Source organism: Podarcis vaucheri (genome assembly GCF_965113315.1).
Source record: "Podarcis vaucheri genome assembly, chromosome: 13".
NCBI lineage: Eukaryota > Metazoa > Chordata > Lepidosauria > Squamata > Lacertidae > Podarcis > Podarcis vaucheri.
This window is the reverse complement of record NC_138751.1, coordinates 9,537,362-9,558,535: the sequence shown is the minus strand read 5'-3', so window position 1 is coordinate 9,558,535 and position 21,174 is coordinate 9,537,362. Positions and strand designations below refer to the sequence as shown.

Here is a 21,174-nt window from a genome sequence, read left to right as displayed (position 1 = left end):
GCATTTTGATTTTTTCAGTGGAAGCCTGCATTCTCTTCACTTGTGATTAGGAAAAGGCTATTGATGACTACTAGCCATGATGACTATGGGCAGCAATGAATCTGAGTACCAGCTGCTGGAAATTTCAGGAGTGGGGAGATCACTTGTGGACAAATCTTGCTTGCTGGATTCCCAAAGGCATCTGGTTGGCCACAGTAAGAACGGGATGCTGGTGAAGATGGGTCATTGACCTAATGCAGCAGTCTCTTATGATTCCCAGCACTTGATACTGAGAAGCACGTGACAGTGGTAAAATACAGCCATTGTGGCTAATATGTGCACTTTTTAATTTACAAGTGTTCAAACTGTCGTTAATATTGTATTTTACATTGTTGTAACATGATAATTTATATCCCTGTGTCCTTTGTTTTTTTAAATCTGATTGCAATACCAAAAGAATGAACAGAAACAGATCTTAGCCTTCATTGATAAATGATATTTTATTTCTTAAATTTGTTCAGATATGTGACAAATGAAATGAATCAGCTGAACTAACTGATAGGGTATGTCCACAGCTTTTGTTGCCACAACACCTCAGAAGAAATGCAAATTTAATATCAGATTAGCATTACAGTAGTATCAGTGTTCGAAACTCCCATTGTTCTAATTGCATTTTGTGACAGGGAATTTCACTAGCACAAGCAGTTTGTGAGCTCTGGGCACAGTACTGCACCAAAGATTTTAGATAAAAAATTGCAGATTGGGAGGAAAGGAGGGCTTTTTACTGCCTCCCCACTTCCAGCTACTCTCTGAAGACTGGAGAAGAGACCATCTTAAGAATATTAGGGGGTTGGGCAGGGGAAAAACTAGACTATGTGAAAAATGAACATAATGTTTTAGTTCATTCATTTTCAGCTTTGTATTCTTATAAAAAGTGTGCCTAGACACTGTGTTTCTGAACCCATAACCTAGGTTTAAGGTGCCATTTAGCTCCTAGCGTTCATATCTCAGTTTCGAACACTGGGTAAAAAGAATTACATTCCTTAATTATATCTCTTTGCTAGTTGCTCTTTGATGTTCAGCTTGGGCTTCAGCAGAATAATGTAGCATTTAGGGACGAAGATACAACCCAATAGCCCAGCACCAGAGGCTAAGATGGAGAAGATCTCTACAGCTACCATATATTTCCCCTTGGTGCTCAGGTAGGTAGGGACAAAGGACATCCAAACACTAGAAAACATCAACATGCTGAAGGTGATAAATTTGGCCTCATTGAAAGTGTCCGGCAACTTCCTGGCCAGGAAAGCCACATTGAAGCTGATGATGGCTAGAAGGCCCATGTAGCCCAGGACAAGATAAAACATGAGGACAGAACCTTTGTTGCATTCAACTATGATCTCCACAGCCTGTGAGTGCATGTCGAAATCTGGGAATGGGGGAGAGATTGCCAGCCACACCACACAAATGCCTGCTTGAATAAGAGAGCTTGAAAGCACAATGGAGTTGGCCAGTCTTTTGCCCACCCACTTCCTCATGCTAGACCCTGGTTTGGTGGCCATAAAAGCAACAACCACAGTGATGGTTTTAGCCAACACACAAGAAACAGCCACAGAGAAGACAATACCAAAAGTAGTTTGACGGAGAATGCAGGTCACCTTCGTAGGTCTTCCAAGAAACAGCAAAGAACAGAGGAAGCAGAGGAGGAGGGAGACAAGGAGAATGTAGCTGATATCCCGATTGTTGGCTTTGACTATGGGGGTATCTCTGTGCTTGATGAAAAGTCTTAGCACAAAAGTGGTGATGAGTGAAAGAGAAACAGAAATCGAACTAAGGCTGATCCCCAGAGATTCTTCAAAAGAAAGAAATGTCATAAGCTTGGAGATGCATCTATCTCTACTCTGTTTAGGATAGTGATCATCTGGGCATTTAAAGCATTCATCCATGTCTGAAAAAGGAAAGAGGATTCATCACCCCTGTGCCAATTTATACGCAAATTGTATCTGATTCCAGGACTGTATACTCCATTGTTTTAGTGGTCGGTTTAGCCAAAGAGTCAGATCTGTGATTGACAATTGACTTCAAAAAGAAAAACACCTAAGCAACAGAAATCCATGTTGGCCTCTCCAGAAACAATACTACTTTATTCCATGCCCTTTACTGCACTTTTTCAGCTTCTGTCTCATTTTTGCCCTTCTCTTTTTCCTAGCAACAAGGATGCATATTTCCTTTGGTGAATTTGTCTGAAATCAGGTTACTCACTATAAATCTTTCTTTTCTTTTCTTTTTTTCAAATACAGCTATACAATAGCTATACTGGATATTAAGAAATCCTCTGGCCTCACACAGCAAAAGCAAAATTAGAAGAAGAAAAAACCCGCAAAGAGGCTTAGCCTGTCTCCTACTATGCAGGAGCTAAAGTCTAGGCCCTACTTAAGAATTCATTGTACTTACACAAATCTTATGCAATTTGCAGATCTGTGATCTGTTTTACGTATGAGCCAAGGCCAAATATACCTACGGTCTCCTGAGCCCATAACATCCTGTTGGCGTCCCAGTCTGCCCCTGCCAAAACAATGGCTGGGAGAGGGCAAAACCCAACCCACCACTGAACATATTCTGGATCCAAAAGTGTTCCACGGTGGGTTGCTTTCTGTCTCCCATCAGCTACTTTAAGGGGCTGTCATTTCTAATTCAGCTTAACAGAGACACAAGGCCTCATTTTGTTTGAACAGGCAGAGGCCAATTCTGTTGTAAAATTGCTTGTGTGCCCAAAGTTTAAGTGACCCTTTCTTCCCGAGTATTTGCAAAATTGCTTACAAAATTTGGGCAAAATTTGAACCTCACAATCCCATGTTCTGTTTAATCCACCAGAGTATAACAATTGGTGAAGTGTATCACTTACCCATTTGGTCAGAGATCTTCCCTTCTGGGCATGGAGCACAATCATAGCAGCAAAATTTCTCACCTTCTTTCTTTTTCTTCTGATAACCAGGCGGGCAAGAATCTCCACATACAGAAATAGGTGTTACCTATGCAGAGCAATGAAGGGAGTTTAGGGGTGGATAAATTGTGGGGTGGAGTATTGATTTACTGTCACACAAAGGAAAAAACATAACAACAGGCATGCCTAAATACAGAACATGACACATAATGATGTGGCATTGAGAGCCCACCTTCACACGTCCACTCTCAAGCTACAAAATTGTTGAGAGAAATTCTGGGGTGGACTGGTGTCTTACAAAATTTAGGGTGCGGGACTTTTGCTATCTCTGCAAAACAGCAGCAGTGATCCTAAACTGTTCCTTTACTCAATCAAAGACATTTTGCTTCACAATTCTATAAGGTTTTTCGTCCAGCTGTCTTCTTGAAAAATGTCATGACTACAGCCACATCACTCTCTCCCACAATTCATCTGAACATTCTGTTTATCTCAGCCATCTATATAACGGAATCCTGAAAAGAGAGAGGTGTTATGTGTACAGCTTCTCAAGTCCAGTGGATATGAAAATAGCCAGTTCTGGACTGAGTTGCTCTCCCCTGGGCAGAGCTGTTAATAGCTTGTGGGGTGTACTCCTGGATCATTTAGACTTCCAATCACATACCCTAAACCACCTATCCTGATAATGGAGCTGTTGCCCAGAGTATGTAAGAATCCACACCTGCTTAAAGCTCCTGTGCCACACAATGATATTGTCATCAATGGTGAATTGTTTCCCTTCCCCAGCACTCGGATCCATCATTCCAACTTTCATTTTAATAAAGGAATTGTTTGGGAATAGGTCCATGTTCATGATATCAAATCTGGCTATCAATTCTCCATGGTCATCAAAAAACATTTTTTCTCCAGCTGAGTTGTTAAAAGAAATTCTTTGAAGAAAGGAGTGAAGCTGGGGGGAAACAAAAAAATAAAGGAGAAGCATAATGAAATCTTTTTGTGAAGTTTTATGAACGTGGATAAGACCTGGATAAGATAAAATCTTTATTGGTGTCAGCCACAAGCCATAGCAAATGACTCAAATACAATCAAATACAGATATCTAGATTATTCACTATAACACTTCCAAATACAGTGGTACCTCTGGCTACGTACTTAATTTGTTCCGGAGGTCCGTTCTTAACCTGAAACTGTTCTTAACCTAAAGCACCACTTTAGCTAATTGGGCCTCTCGCTGCCGCTGCACCGCTGTAGCATGATTTCTGTTCTCGTCCTGAAGCAAAGTTCTTAACCCAAGGTACTATTTCTGGGTTAGCAGAGTCTGTAACCCAAAGCGTCTGTAACCTGAAGCGTATATAACCCAATGTACCACCGTAGTTTTATTATTGTGTAGTGGTTGAACTTGGACCTGGGAGATGAAGGTTAAAATCACAACTTGGCTATGAAGCTTACTTAGTGACCTTGGGCCAGTCACAGCCTCTCAGCTTCACTTGCCTTATAGGGTCATTGTGGGTCCGAACTGAGGAGAACTATGTATGCTACCTTGAGCTTCTTGGATAAAAAATGTGGAATATAAATGCAATTTTTAAAAATTGTTAAGGCTTTTATGAAATTGGAATGCTCCCTCCCCCAACACCTCCCAAAATTAGAAGACACGAGATTCTCTTTCTGCATAGCATTTAGTCAGGATAGGGAAGATCAACATTATTTTTCAGTAGCTTTAGTTGCTTCAGGAGGGTTGATCTCAGAAGGTGATGCTGAGAGACTGCTGTTCCACACAATTAATGTTATGAAAACATAATAATGGCCTATATCCCAGTATCACATTGGCCAACACAGTACCTTTGAGAAGTTCACAATCAAGTCCTGAATGCAAAGGCGTTCTCCCCATTAATGATTCCCAGTGCCTGGCATTCAGAGGCATACTGAAATGGACATGTGAGGAACCATAAAGTGTCATCTACCTGACAATTCTGGGAAAAGTCATCAGTATTGTGATTAAAAACCAATTTCAGCACCTATCATCTGATTACAAGGTGTTAGAAATTGGTGTTAGTTTAGGAAAGGATAAGATTGAATATGCTGAATCTTTTCTGAGTCAAGAACTGTCCAAAAACTATCACCCACAACCGGGCTCAGGGCAGCTAACAGCAAATATAAAACAATGATTAAAATGCGATTTAAAAACAGCATAAAATACAACATAAAATGTAGTATCAATAAAATTCAAAAATTCAGGGGTCATTGGGGGGGTGGGGAGGGAAAAAACAACAACCAGTCAATAGACATCAAATGATTACCAGGGCTAACTGGTCAAGTTGGTCCTATTAGCGCCAGCAAGGAGACCAGGGAAGAATTTAAATGTGGGGTCCCAGAAAGGGTTTCTTCATAGAAGAGGAAAGGGGAAAGGGAATAGAGGATCAGGCTAATTCAAATTGAAGGCCAGGAGGAATAGCTCTGTCTTACAGGCCCTGCAGAAGGCGATCAAATCCTGCAGGGCCCTAGTCTCGTGGGACAGAGTGTTCCACCAGGTCGGAGCCGTCACTGAAAAAGCCCTGGCCCTGGTGGAGGATAGTATGGCTTCCTTAGGGCCCCGGACCTTTAAGCTATTATTATTCATGGAACTTAGGGCCCTCTGTGGGACATACCAGGAGAGGCGGTCCCATAAGTATGAGGGTCCTAGGCCACATAGGACTTTAAAGGTCATAACCAGCACCTTAAACCTGACCCTATACTCCACCAGGAGTACACCCTATACTTCTTCATTTTTCATTTTTCTTCCCTCTCATCCACCAACACCAGCAAAAAAGAAAAAGGGGGGATATTTTTGATTATTTTCGGGTGATGGTTAAGTTGGTTTCCCCCAAATAGCTTCCCTCTATATTAAAAAGGAAGATTGTTGTTGTTGTTGCTGCTGTTGTTGTTATTTAAAGGAGATTATCACTTTGATTAATAATAATAATAATAATAATAATAATAATAATAATAATAATTTATTATTTGTACCCCGCCCATCTGGCTGGGTTTGCCCAGCCACTCTGGGCGGCTTCCACAGAAACCAAAAAACACTAAAATATCATACATTAAAAGCTTCCCTGAATAGGGCCGCCTTAAGATGTCTTCTGAATGTCAGGTAGTTGTCCATCACCTTGACATCCAATGGGAGGGCATTCCACAGGGCGGGCGCCACCACCGAAAAGGCCCTCTGCCTGGTTCCCTGTAGCTTCGCTTCTCGTAATGAGGGAACTGCCAGGAGGCCCTCGGCGCTGGACCTCAGTGTCCGGGCAGAACGATGGGGGTGGAGACGCTCCTTCAGGTATACTGGGCCGAAGCCGTTTAGGGCTTTAAAGGTCAACACCAGCACTTTGAATTGTGCTCGGAAACGTACTGGGAGCCAATGTAGGTCTTTCAAGACCGGTGTTATGTGGTCTCGACGGCCGCCCCCAGTCACCAGTCTAGCTGCCGCATTCTGGATTAGCTGTAGTTTCCGAGTCACCTTCAAAGGTAGCCCCACGTAGAGCGCATTGCAGTAGTCCAAGCGGGAGATAACTAGATCATGCACCACTCTGGCCAGACAGTCCGCGGGCAGGTAGGGTCTCAGCCTGCGTACCAGGTGGAGTTGGTAGACAGCTGCCCTGGATACAGAATTGACCTGCGCCTCCATGGAGAGCTGTGAGTCCAAAATGACTCCTAGGCTACGCACCTGGTCCTTCAGGGGCACAGTTACCCTTTTCAGGACCAGGGAGTCCTCCACACCAGCCCGCCCCCTGTCCCCCAAAAACAGTACTTCTGTCTTGTCAGGATTCAACTTCAATCCATTAGCCGCCATCCATCCTCCAACCGCCTCAAGGCACTCACACAGGACCTTCACCGCCTTCACTGGTTCTGATTTGAAAGAAAGGTAGAGCTGGGTATCATCTGCATATTGATGGACACCCAGTCCAAACCCCCTGATGATCTCTCCCAGCGGCTTCATATAGATGTTAAAAAGCATGGGGGAGAGGACGGAACCCTGAGGCACCCCACAAGTGAGAGCCCAGGGGTCTGAACACTCATCCCCCACCACCACTTTCTGAACACGGCCCAGAAGGAAGGAGCGAAACCACTGTATAACAGTGCCCCCAACTCCCAACCCCTCAAGACGGTCCAGAAGGATGCTATGGTCGATTGTATCAAAGGCCGCTGAGAGATCCAGCAGAACTATAGACTGATAAAAAGGGAGAGAATGGTGGAATGGCGGAGGGGGCTGTTTGTGTCACAATAGGGGGAAATGGGGGGGGGTTTAAGGAGCTGCCTTATGCTGAAATGGGTTTTTGGTTAGTTGTGAGGTGAGAATGATGTGGAGGGCATTTTTCAGTAAGCAGTGCACGCAAATGTGAGTCTGCTCACAAGAAAGCCCTACTAAATTCAATATGGCTTTCCCCTGAGGAAAGGAGAAATTAATTTAGTAGAGTGGGGTTTAATCATGCAGAGAATTGCTCTTGACCCTCTGTTGCCAGGACATTAACCTGTTTGCCTCTACAGAGCTCCATCCTTATTTTAGACATTATGGTATATTGGTATTTCACACTGTTTAACTGGTGATATATTATAATGTTGAAAACCAGATATTGCCCAGTCTAAATTCCTGATATCCCTGCCCTTATACCTTGAGGTCTCCAGGGAAGTCACTAATAGCAGTCCCTCAAGCTTGTACGTGGGTGGCGCTGTGGGTTAAAGTGCAGCTCAATATCTTCTAGCAGTCAACCAGAGAGAGGCCCCAGAACTCTGGTGGGATTCTGAGGAACTGCATCACCAGACTCTGATCTGGCTACGCTGTTTGTCACAGAGGCTGATTTGTCCCACATTGTGTACAGCAATTTGAAACTTTCCACAATCAAGTGTTGTATATATTTTATGAAATAAATTACTAAAATAATTAAAAACCAAATTCACCTGCACCTAAAATACTTGCCTAACAAACATGTCAGTATAACAACAAGATTTTCACTTTTGAATGCTTCTTTGATTTCTGCCTCACAAGATTTTCCTGAGCATTGTTATAAGGTGCACAATAGCACATCCCCAAAACTAAATTACATTAGAGGTCCTGAATCACCACACATAATGTTTCCCCTTTTTGGATTTCTAGCTTGCTGGAGTCAATGTTCACTTTGACATACAGAGTGGCATCCTTTACTGTCCTTCCTATAGAAGGCATATATAACTAAATATCTATAACTAATGTTATATGAATGTATCTCTCCCCCAAATATCTGGACTTCCCATAGACATCTGGTTGGCCACTTTGTGAGTAGGATGATGACTAGAATGTTGGTAATAAGAGGTTTCTTTATCCAACATTGTGAAGACCAGTTTGAGATTTCTTACATTTTTATGAAATAAATTAATGAAATAATGGGGGGGACGGGACTGGACTGATCTATACCTAAAATGCTTGCCTAACACATGCGTCAGTGTAACCAAAGGGACAAATCCTTTAATGTTTTCTTTTTATTAGCTGCTCCCTGCTATTCAGCTCAGGTCTCAACACAATGATGTAGCATTTGGGGCAAAAGATGCAGCCCAGTAGTCCAGCACTGGAGGCCAAGATAGAGAAGACTTCCACGGCCACCATGTCCTTTCCTCTTGTGCTCAGGTAAGTAGGAACAAAAGAGGCCCAAACACTACAAAATGCTAACATGCTGAATGTAATGAACTTAGCTTCATTGAAGCTGTCCGGTAACTTGCGGGCTAAGAATGCTACAACAAAGCTGGTGATGGCCAAGAGGCCCATGTAGCCCAAGACACAGTAGAACATGGTGACTGACCCTTCATTACATTGCACAATAATTTCTCCACTTACTGAATGAAAGTCCAAATCGGGGAAGGGAGCTGAGGTTGCCAGCCACATAGTACAAATGCTTGCTTGAACAAGGGAGCAAGTTAAAACAATGAAGATGGCTAGTCTTTTCCCCACCCACCTCCTCACGCTGGACCCTGGTCTGGTGGCCATGAAAGCTGTAACCACAGTGATGGTTTTGGCCAGGATGCAAGAAACAGCCAATGAGAAAATTATGACAAAAATGGGTTGTCGGAGAAAGCAGGTCACTATACAAGGTTGGCCAAGGAATAACAAAGAAGAGAGGAAGCAGAACAAGAGGCAGAGGAGGAGAGTGTAGGTGAGGTCCCGATTGTTTGCTTTGACTATGGGTGTGTCTTTGTGCTTAATAAAAATTCCTAGCACCACAGCTGTGATGAAGGACAAAAAAACAGCAACTGAAGCTAAACTGATTCCCAGAGGTTCTTTATAAGAAAGAAAGTTTCTAATTTTGGGGATGCAAGCATCTCTGTTTCTGTTTGAATATTGGCCTGCTGGACACTGGAAACAGTCTTCTGTATCTGAAATACAAATAGAAGAGACCTTTTAGGGGCAATTCATTCGCCACATCATTTGGAGTTAAGAATGTATGTTGACAAAATTTTAGGAACCTACCTTTCTGGTCTGAAATCTTCCCTTCTGGACATGGAGCACAATCATAGCAGCAGAACTTTTTCTCTTCCTTCTTCTTCTTATGATGACCAGTGTGGCAGTGTTCATTACACACAGAAAGTGGAAGCACCTACGCACAAACATAAGATGGCTGTGGGACTTGGGGTGAGAGATTGTAGTTACCGTATTTTTCGCTCTATAACACGCACCTGACCATAACACGCACATCGTTTTTAGAGGAGGAAAACAAGGGAAAAAATATTCTGAATGAAACAGTGGACGTATCATTTTTGTGCTTCATGCTGTGGCCACAGACATGTGATCTGATGGTGAATTTGGGGTGACCCAATGCAAAAATCCTGAGAATCCCTGTGGATCCATGCTTTGTAACCACATTTTTGCACCATTGCAGCCCCAGGCAACAGTGGGTGCGTGATTTTTTTTGGGGGGCAGGCTGTAGCCATGGACATGCTATGTGCTCTGATGGTGAATTTTGGCTGACCCAATGCAAAGATCCTGAGGATCCATGTGGACCCATACTTTTTAACCACGTTTTTGCACCATTGCAGCCCCAGGCAACAGTGGGTGCGTGATTTTTTTTGGGGGGGACAGGCTGTAGCCATGGACATGCTATGTGCTCTGATGGGGAATTTTGGCTGACCCAATGCAAAGATCCTGAGGATCCATGTGGATCCATGCTTTGTAACCATGTTTTTGCACCATTGCAGCCCCAGGCAACAGTGGGTGCGTGATTTTTTTTTGGGGGGGGGGGACAGGCTGTAGCCATGGACATGCTATGTGCTCTGATGGTGAATTTTGGCTGACCCAATGCAAAGATCCTGAGGATCCATGTGGATCCATGCTTTGTAACCACGTTTTTGCACCATTGCAGCCCCAGGCAACAGTGGGTGCGTGATTTTTTTTTTGGGGGGGGGACAGGCTGTAGCCATGGACATGCTATGTGCTCTGATGGTGAATTTTGGCTGACCCAATGCAAAGATCCTGAGGATCCATGTGGATCCATGCTTTGTAACCACGTTTTTGCACCATTGCAGCCCCAGGCAACAGTGGGTGCGTGATTTTTTTTGGGGGGGGGCAGGCTGTAGTCATGGACATGCTGTGTGCTCTGATGGTGAATTTGGGGTGACCCAATGCAAAGATCCTGAGGATCCATGTGGATCCATGCTTTGTAACCACATTTTAAGTGGGGAGGGAAGGAAAAACACAGAAGGCTAAGAATGCAGGAGAGGGCTATAACGTGAGGAAAGGAAGGCAAAAGTTTCCCCCCACCCACCCACCCACACAAGCCAGCCAGCGTGTGCTCTCTCTCTCTCTCTCTCCCTCTTTAAATGGAAGAAAGCATATTTGAATGCTGTGTGTCTCCAAAAACAAAAAGCAGGAAGTCAAATCAGAATTTTAAGCCGAACCTGTAATCTCTCTTCCCTTCACATACATTGTTCCCTCCGGAGCAGGGACAGGATAGAGCGACGCTCTGCTTTTCCTCTCTACTTGCCTGGAGGGGAGGGGCTTTCCCTGCCCTTTGTTCCGTTTGAGCAAACACAGTAACGAAACAGAGAGGGTGGGCAGTAAGACCCGGAGGCAGAATGCAGGAAAGCTGCCACTTCCTCTCTTCAGGCTTCCCTTCTCCCTGAAGCGCGGTTTGATTTTTGCCTCATTTTTCGGCTCCAGGGACCACACATTCGCTCCATAACACGCACAGACATTTCCCCTTCCTTTTTAGGAGAAAAAATCTGCGTGTTATAGAGCGAAAAATACGGTAACTTTCATATGAATCATCCTAAAGCCACATGATTAGCTATGCTTGTGTTCATAGTTTTATCATCTATGGAGATAAAATATGAATATGAAAGTAGTTCAATAGTCTTTCGTTCTTCAGCCTAGAAGTATTTGTGGGGTTATTTACAAGGCTACATTAGGCAGAACTAGTACTTTCGGACATCCTCATTGCCTATTTGCCCAAGAAATCCCCATCATCTCTACCTGATTAAATGTTTTATGCCAGACAATTAGATCTTCATTAATGATGAAGTTTTCTTCTTCACTGGGCTCCACTTTCCCAACTTTCACTCTCTGGAAAGAGTTGTTGTGGAATGTGACCAGGTTCATAATGTCATATCCACCACTCAATTCCCCTTTATCATTAAAGGACACCATCACTCCAGCAGAGTTGTTAAATGCAACATTTTGCAGAAATAAGTCAACCTAGTTTTGAGAGAGAGAAAAGTTTTCAGACTGAACTTAAATATATGGTCCAATGACAGATGTAAGCCCCATGAAGCTGTTTGAATGTATAAGATTCATTACAATTGTCACCTGTTTCAGCTGTTTCTCACATATGATAATTTTAATTGTGAATTGAAATGATTTCTTTATGTAAAGACATTAACTTCCATGGATGCAGTGACTGAAGGTCATCAACATTACTCAAGAATATTGTTCTTCATATGTATCTAGATGTGTTAATGACATGCAAAGCATAAGCTGAAGGATAAACAGCATTGCTGTACTTTGTATGCATAAGGTCACTATCCATAGCAATAAGATTATTTTGTTGTGAAGACATTACCTGCCAAGGCTGCAGAGACTGAAGTTCAATACTGCTACCATCCACCCTTGGTCTGTGCTTGGATTGGGATGAGTAGAAGGTATGCAGAGAATGAGCCAAAGCATAGGCAGCATTATAGACACTGTAGCTTTGGCCTGTCATGTGCATTTCAAAAATACCCGCAGGGAGACTTTCTAGCCTCTCCTCTCCAGTACATGTGTCATCATCCATCATCGGCATCTCTGGATCTGGAAATAAACAGTCAAATGCTTGCTCCCAGAAGCCCTTGAGAAAACCATCTGCTTGGGTCCTGGAAGGCTTGATGCTCAGGAGAAATTCTGAAAAATCCAGAAGCTCTCTTGACTGAATTGTGAAGGAAAGTGAACCTTGGAAAAGCTGGAAATCCCAGTTTCTCTGAGGGCCAGTAGATGTGAAATCTATCTGGGATGTCATAACCCATACCTTTCCAAATGGAGCATTTTCCTTATGTCCATGATCATGAAAAAGATTAACAACTCTCAGGAAGGCAATTGTCAAAGATTCTCCATAGCAGATAAGTGTTCTGGCCTTGTTATCTGTGAGAGATACATAAATTCTTTCCATTTTATTCAGTATTTCATCTACATTTTCCATGGAAACCTGCTCTGGGATTCTTTTTGTGAAGGCTGAACAGATTCCATGCTTGGAAAACAGTGGCTCCAGGGTCTTCAAGAAATGTTCTCCCGTGTTATCATCCACAACAAACAGCCCAACCCATGTCCATCCGAAATACTGAAGTAAACGGATAATGCCAATATATTGATGGCTTTCATTTGGGACCATGCTGTAAAAGGAAAAGCTCTGCAATGCTTGAATCTCTTCTGCGGCAAATGAACCATAGGTAAGCTAAAAGAAAACAGCTTTATTGCAGCAATAAGTTAAGAAGATTATCTCTGTGCCCATTTTGCTTGGTGTATGTGATTTCATAACAAAATATTTATTTAAGAACTTTGTGGGTTTCAAAAGAATGACAGCTAATCAAATTTTTGAGAAAATTAAGCATTTTCCAGTATATTTTTTCTGCTTTACCTAAGCCTGGCAGCAGTAATAAAGATGTTCTATGTTGAGCTGTCAGTTCATGTGAGCTGTCAGTTCATGTGAGCAAACTGAACAGGTTTAGGATCCAGCCTAACCTCCTGCCCAGTCCCACCCTGCCCCTGGAAGGACTTTTGAGTGCAGCACTTACACCAGTAGTGGCTAAACTGTAGCTGAGATGAGATGAGCAAATTATAGTAGCATATCTTCAGCTGATTCAGGATTGGGGCCTTAACACTCTCTGAGCCTGTCTGAGCCTGGAGTTCCTCTGCATCATAAATTGCTCATCCCAGAAGATCTTGCCACAGGATTGCTCACCCAACTCTGCCTTAAAAGGGGGGGGGATTTTTTAATTTGCATTCTCCCACATTTTCCAAAACACAGACCCTACCTGTGGAACCTTGTAGAGGGTTAAGATGTCTGCCATATTGATAGAGATGTCAAATGTAAGTCCCCCAATGACGGCTATGAGGTTTTTCTGGATATCACATATGTAGTTGGGGACAAATCTGTGTGATTTGAAGAGCAGGTCCAACGTGGCACGATAGGTCATCCTTGCATCGTAGTAACTGTCATAGATGTGGAACCCAAGTGTAGCATTGGGCAAGATCTTTTGATCATCATTGATCTCCTTTATGGCAAACACCAAAGGCAGGATGTGCTGATAAAACTTTGTCACTATACTGCCAATGGAGTCAACACATTAATACTTTAATTCACACTTAAGCATTTGATACCATCTTTCCTCAATCCCATTCATTTTTGTTAGAGTAGTCTTTTATTTCTTGCTGTTTTCATTGGTTTTCATTTTTGAAATCCAGCATCATAGTGTAAATTTTATAAATTTTTTTTTGCAAGCAATTTCCTCTAATGCAATTCTATCATCAATATATTTTGTCTTCTCATTTTTTTTTTATGTTGTGAACGCCCCTGTAATCTTTGAATGAAGGGTAGTATACAGAATTAATTAACAACAACAGCAACAGGTATGTGGCAGTGATGTTGCTGCTAGATGGGTATTGCTAGCTACTCCTGCTTCACACAAACATGCAGCCTTGTAAAAGACAATTGCTCTTTCGGGGAGGGGGGGGGAGCGAGGAATATAAGTACTTACTGTGGAACCTCAAGTAGCTCCTGAGAAGGATCTTCCTTAAATTCAATTACTGAGGAATGGTAAAATATATGAGAAGCAATCCCACCAATCAGGAGGTCACCTGGCTGGTACCATTCATGTGGAACTGGGATCGGATCACCTGCAGGGCACTGCATTGTATTGACTTTGCACACAATGGGTAGCAGAAGCAGTAGGAAAAGCCTCTGCATAGTTGCAATAAATCTCCTCCTGGGGGCAGATTCCTTGGTGTTCATACACACCAACTGCCTGACTTTGACTACGTTAAATGTTGCCTCACTCTCACAATTCACTTCATAAGGTAAAACATATCACCTTTGCTTTTAGCATAAGAATAGTTTAAATACTAATTTAAATAGTCAATCCTCCTCTCTCTTTTTATGCTGGGTATTCAATATGAAAAAGTGGCACTATGTGTAATCATTATCACAGACTACCTTCTGTCCCCCATTCCCAACTGTCAGTGAGCACTTTGTTTCCTTAATACTTTTCCAAGCTGTTTTTTTGACTGTTTTCTAGTGTCTTTGTGAAAGCCTTTTGGTATTTGGCTGACTGAACCAATTATTTTGAATTGGCTAATTGCAGAGGGAGATAATTACTCCTCAGACTTTAGATCCTGAAGTAACTGCAAATGAGTTGCCTTGTTTTTGTAGATGAGAAAACTTCAGATTTCCCCAAAGGTCAAAGCCCTACAAGAAAATCAGGACCTGACACAGAGCCATAATCTTACCTAGGGAAACCAATAAGTGCTAAATCATAAAACGAAATCCACTGTCCAACTCCAATTTTGCAATAAAATTGTAACCTTGAACGTATTGACATGGGATCAACAAGAGGAGCAGTGACACTTGATGTAAACTAAAACTGTTCCTCTAGTCTGGTGTGAGCTGTTTTGTTGAGCCAGGTCTAAAGCATCAGAACACCAGGCTTATGTACCCCAGAACTGAAACATCACAATGTTCAACCATATCCTCACCCACAGTAGCCAACTGTTCTCCACCTTAACCCCTATGCATTTGCCTAACCACCTTTTAAGGGCATTCAAGTTGCTGAGCATCACTAACAGGAACAAATTCCACAGTTCAACTTTGTGCTGTGTGAAGAAGTCTTTTACTTCATAAACAAAGAAAATGTACTCGCCTTCAGGTTTACAATCTAAAAGGCACAAAAGGAAAATGGACCGGGAGAAAGAGTTTTATTGCTTTCTTGGCTCTAAGAAGGAAGTGGGAGGGCTCTAGTACCCTGCCAGAGCCCATGCTCCTTTTTCCCAAAGCTGGGTATCTCCTTACCCACCTTTGGGAAGGCAGCATGAGGCCGGGGGGGAGGGCATGCCAAATGTTCGCCTTGCACAGGGTGCCATAGTACCCAAGTCCACAACTGTGAAAGTTTCACATTGTAGCAGAAGCACCCGTTTTTTAAGCACAGGGCTGGCAATTGTCCTCCACCTACTTCACACAAGGTGGCAGCATTGGCATATACAGAATACAAAACACCACTGGCAGATGAGCATGAAGGGTTGCAGTTTCAACCATAAAGCAGTGTCCCCTCTGCAACTGTCTGAAAACTAACACTATGTAGGTCCCTCGAGAGTCTGATTCCCCAAGGAACTTCCCTACAATTCTTAACCAAAAGCCAAGGCAATTTGATGCCATGCTCAATTAATAGAATGGCTTTAGATGCATACGCTTCTTTGGGTCAGCTTTCTTGAACCATTACACATGCTTTTTAGGTCTCATTGATAGTTTATGGTGGGTGGGTAAAACAGAACCAGGACAGGGACATAGCCACATGGTGGATCATCTGCTTTGCATGTTGACAGTACAAAGTTCAATTTCCAGCATCTCCAAGTAGGGCTGGAAGAGACCCCCTGCCTGAAACCATGGCTCTTTGCTGTAGGCACTCATTCCGTTCTCTAACCCAATCTCTCCAGGGTTGGAGTCAGTATGCTTCTGAATACCAGTTGCTGGAAGCTAGAGGAGAGAAAAGTGCTCTTGTACTTGGGTCTTCCTTGTACATTTCTTGCAGACATCTGAGTGGCCACTGCACTCAACTAGATGGGCCATTGGCCTTCCATCAGGCTCTTCCTGTGTTCTTTTCTGCCACCTGAAACCTGTTGCTCAGTAGGGAGTATATTGCTCCCTACCCACTTTGCAAGAGAAAGGCTTCTCTCTTCTGTGAGCAGGGAGAAATGAGTCAACCATACAACAGACAGTCAAGGTGGGTAATCACATAACCTTTAAGAAACAAACAAACCACCAACGAGTGAACAGTTTCTTTCATTGCTGAGCTGCTCTGTGTGAATGTTTAAAGTTTCTTTTTCAATCTACAACAGCAGATGGAGCAGAGCCAGTGACAAGAAAGGCCCAACTGCTCGTTTTGTCCCCATCCTCCTCCCTGCTGGGCAACACTGAGACTAAGGAGGAGGAAGCTGACAGGCAGGACCACACCCTGGACTGGTTGAAAGCAAGAAGGCAGGCAGGTGGAGGCTAGCTGAGGGCAGACTGAGGCTGATGGGACAGTCCTAATGGGCCAGCCTCCTCTGTGAGCTGGGCTTTCACAACATATCGGGCAAAGAGCAGAATGGCGCTCCCACACCCAGCATGTAGAAGCCAGCTGCTCTGCATTCATCTTTGAAATCCTTCAAGAGTTTTGATTTTACAAGCAGCTTTTTTACACAGCTGAACTGCTGTATTTTATTTTTACTTGATTTTAAATCAGTCTCCTTGACTTATAATTTGAACCATGATTTTTGCCCTATTACTGTGCATGTGTGTATGTTCAAGTGGTTAGCACATCCTGCTAGGACCTGGTGACCTTCTGCCAGTCATTGTCACCCAGCATAACTTACCTCATAAAATTTCTGTGAGGATAAAATGGGGAGGATGAGAACCATATAGGTCACTTTGAGGCCATGGAAGAAGACGTAAATGAAATAATAATAATAATAATAATAATAATAATAATAATAATAATAACCACCTACTCCTAGGGATGGGACTGAAATTAAATTTCATTGGGATTTAAAGAACACACCTAATTCAAACTTTCTGAAACAATACATGAACCAAGGTAACCATCTTTCAAAATTCATACTTTCTGCATTTTGCAATGCAGTTCTACAGCCAGGCAATGTGTACAAAACAACAGCGACAACCCAATCATATAGTGCTGTAAACTATGCAGATATATGCATATATCTGTGAAAATACCCTGAAGCAAAATTGCATATAATAATGTGCATATTAGGAGAAATCTTCTGATGAAACTTTGTGGAAATATATATGAGGTGAGAAATATGTATAACTGAAATTAAGTTTGGAAAACGGGGGCAAACTGAGAGGAACTGGGAGGCACTGAATTCAGTAGATTTACTCATCCCTACCAAGTCCCTAAGTCATGTTTGCAGAAAGACAGAGGTTGCAAACTGGCTGCATTTCTCTCTTATCCTCACTGTGGTATGCAAATAAAGAGGTAGCTTCCTCTTTAAATCAGTCAACATTGTTTCCCTACCCAGGACCACAATCCCATGTCTCTGTGATCACTTCCAAATTCATAGCTCTCCAAATGGCAGTAGGAAAAATGTTCTTTTGGCTCCAATTTGTCTTCTTTGCAGCAGTGCTCAGAGGTATTTCCCTGCCCTTTCAGATTCCCTTGGCAAGAAGATGCTGAAGTATGCAGTGGTTTGTTTTATAATATACATTTCTTTACAGATGTCCACTCAGCGATTCAGCTTGAGCCATCTGAAGGGGGCATTAGAAGGCCCGGAGAGTCCCTCCGCCTCTTCTGTAAAGGTTCAGGATTCACGTTCAGTAGAATCATAGAATCATAGAATCATAGAATCATAGAGTTGGAAGAGACCACAAGGGCCATCGAGTCCAACCCCCTGCCAAGCAGGAAACACCATCAGAGCACTCCTGACATATGGTTGTCAAGCCTCTGCTTAAAGACCTCCAAAGTAGGAGACTCCACCACACTCCTTGGCAGCAAATTCCACTGTTGAACAGCTCTTACTGTCAGGAAGTTCTTCCTAATGTTTAGGTGGAATCTTCTTTCTTGTAGTTTGGATCCATGGCTCCGTGTCTGCTTCTCTGGAGCAGCAGAAAATAACCTTTCTCCCTCCTCTATGTGACATCCTTTTATATATTTGAACATGGCTATCATATCACCCCTTAACCTCCTCTTCTCCAGGCTAAACATGCCCAGCTCCCTTAGCCGTTCCTCATAAGGCATCATTTCCAGGCCTTTGACCATTTTGGTTGCCCTCCTCTGGACACGTTCCAGTTTGTCAGTGTCCTTCTTGAATTGTGGTGCCCAGAACTGGACACAGTACTCTAGGTGAGGTCTGACCAGAGCAGAATACAGTGGCACTATTACTTCCCTTGATCTAGATGCTATACTCCTATTGATGCAGCCCAGAATTGCATTGGCTTTTTTAGCTGCCACGTCACACTGTTGGCTCATGTCAAGTTTATGGTCAACCAAGACTCCTAGATCCTTTTCACATGTACTGCTCTCAAGCCAGGTGTCCCCCATCTTGTATTTGTGCCTCTCATTTTTTTTTTTGCCCAAGTGCAATACTTTACATTTCTCCCTGTTAAAATTCATCTTGTTTGTTTTTGCCCAGTTCTCTAATCTGTCAAGGTCGTTTTGAAGTGTGATCCTGTCCTCTGGGGTGTTAGTAGCTATGAGATGCATTGGGTGCGACAGGTTCCTGGAAAGGGACTGGAATGGATTGCAAGGATATACGAGAGTGGGAGCACACAGTTTTATGCTGATTCAGTAAAAGGGCGCTTCACAATCTCTAGAGACAATCCATCAAGTATGGTGTACCTGCAGATGAACAATCTGAAACCTGAAGACACTGCTCTATATTACTGTGTGAGAAGAGACACATTGAGAGGAAGTGAGTCTGAAGCTAGTCAAAAACCCTCCTTAGCAGATGGTAGCACTCAAAACTGATCCAAATACGTGAGTCTGGGTGAATGAGGCAGAACGGGGTACTCCCCTTGGTGACTTGGGAATTTACTACAAGTCCTAGAGTTTGCAGCAGGAGCTGATCAAGCATATGTCATTTGCACCAGACGGAGACTTCCCCAGCCTTACCTGAAGATGGTTAGGAATGAACCTGAGACTTTTTGCTTAGAAAGTATGTGTTCCACCACTGAGCCATGCCTCTTTCCTAGTCTGTAGTTCTGGTTAGATGAATTCAGTAAATTATGCCAAATAAGTTTTCCAATATTAACCCAATATTACTCTAATTATACAATTTATACAAATGCCAATTAATTCCAAATTAATTCCAATTAATTCCAAATTGGAATTTGGAGGTGAATTTGGTAATTTAAACCCATTCCTGTGCTGCTAACATCTCTCTGTAAAGCCTTGGCCTAGCTTCAAGACAACTGAGATAGAGTTTAGTTCAGGCAGAGTATTTTGCCATTGATATGTGTTTCTCATTGGGACTGGTAGAAAAGAAAGTATGGAGGCCAACAATAAGTAAGGTCAGAGCCAACAACAGGCTCCAGCAGATTTAGCACTTCATTGTGTCCCCAGTCAAGACGATGGCTTCACCTTGGGGCAGAGGTACGAACTTGAATAAAATATTGGGGGAGGGCACGTAAACCCTGCCCTGCATAATAAGTCACATGACATGGTGCACGGGCAGCATTTAAATGGCAAATTGTTCCCCCATCAACTTTGAATAGCAAATGGTTCCCCCATCAACCTCAAATATTTTATCAGGTGGGCCGAAAACCCTTCGGCCTCTAGGAGTTTGCTCCTATGCCTTCGGTGCTGATTCTCTTTTAGAGACAACAGTGGTGTAGCGTGGGGGGTGCCAGGGGTGCCGGCCGCACCGGGCGCAACATCTGGGGGGGAGGGGCCTCCCGACAGAAGGGGGCTCCGCTCACTGCTCGCAGGAGGAGCAGCCGCTGCAGCAGCGCCGACGCCGCCACCGACGCCTGGCCTGGCACGGGCAGCCTCTGCACCCTGCCGCCGCCGCCATCCCCTCGGCCCAGCCACAGGCGGCGGCTGCCTCTGCCGACTGGGAGGGAGGAGAGCTCCGAGGGGCCTTGCCGCACCCTGCGCTCCCCAAAACCCTCCGAGAGGAAGCCGGCGGGCGGGCGGGCGAGGGTCTCCCGACAGAAGGGGGCACCGCTGGCTCCGGCTCTCAGCTGCGGGGGGGGGGGCGAGGATGGAGCACGGCTGGAAGCCCCCGGACCCGGCCGGGAGGAGGAGAGGCACTGTCCAAGCCCGGATCTGGAGCTCCACCTACAGCCCAAGGAGAGGAGGGGGCAGGGAGGCGCCCGAGGGGAGGGGGCTTCGGCTGCCTCGGCCGCGGGGGCTCCGCAAATAATAAATTTAATAAATTCCTGCTGAGACAAAGACCATCTGTGATCACATCTATATACATAAAAAAAGGATCATTGTGCTTCCAACCAAATTTGCCACTAAGGCCCACACCTTTTATGTAAGCTTTACTTGCATCCCAAACCATCTGTATCCCTTCGAGAGCAAGTGTGGTATAGTGCTCAAGAGCAGTGGACTCGTAATCTAGTGAACCGGGTTCGCTTCCCCGCTCCTCCACATGCAGCTGCTGGGTGACCTTGAGCTACTCACACTTGTTTGAAGTCTCTCAGGCTCACTCACCTCACAGAGTGTTTGTTGTGGGGGAGGAAGGGAAAGGAGACTGTTAGCCGCTTTGAGACTCCTTAGGGTAGTGATAAAGTGGGATGTCAAATCCAAACGCCTCCTCCTCCTCCTCCTCTTCTTCTCCTACGTCTTTATCAAAATTATTCTCAAATAACCCTTTTAAACTGTGTTTGCAATCTTGTACAACCTTCTCTTGTTTTAACAAAAATGCATTAAACCTCCATCTAATAAAACTTTTGAGAGTCATAATGATTGGATTGCGATCTGAGAAAAGCTTTGGTAATATGTCTACTTTATTCACTTAAATTGCTAGCGTCTTAGTGAACCATATCATATCTCTTACAATGGTACCTTGGGTTACAAAC

At 43.7% G+C, this 21,174-nt stretch overlaps 2 protein-coding genes across 2 annotated transcripts in view; both read right to left on the bottom strand.

Moving 5' to 3' along the window:
- The window catches only part of LOC309517559 (vomeronasal type-2 receptor 26-like), a gene marked incomplete at both ends in the record, with an annotated part of 44,564 nt that extends 35,034 nt beyond the window's left edge, over positions 1 to 9,530 (bottom strand). The window contains 3 exons of the mRNA XM_082196776.1: positions 1,098 to 1,704; positions 9,052 to 9,295; positions 9,521 to 9,530. Coding sequence (XP_082052902.1) covers positions 1,098 to 1,704; positions 9,052 to 9,295; positions 9,521 to 9,530 — 861 coding nt within the window. The remainder of the gene's footprint in view (positions 1 to 1,097; positions 1,705 to 9,051; positions 9,296 to 9,520) is intronic.
- Positions 9,531 to 11,509: 1,979 nt separating this feature from the next.
- LOC309516863 (vomeronasal type-2 receptor 116-like) overlaps positions 11,510 to 21,174 on the bottom strand; it is a 345,242-nt gene continuing 335,577 nt past the window's right edge. The window contains exon 5 of the mRNA XM_082195813.1: positions 11,510 to 11,609. Within this exon, the coding sequence (XP_082051939.1) occupies positions 11,605 to 11,609 (5 nt within the window). The 3' untranslated portion in view covers positions 11,510 to 11,604. The remainder of the gene's footprint in view (positions 11,610 to 21,174) is intronic.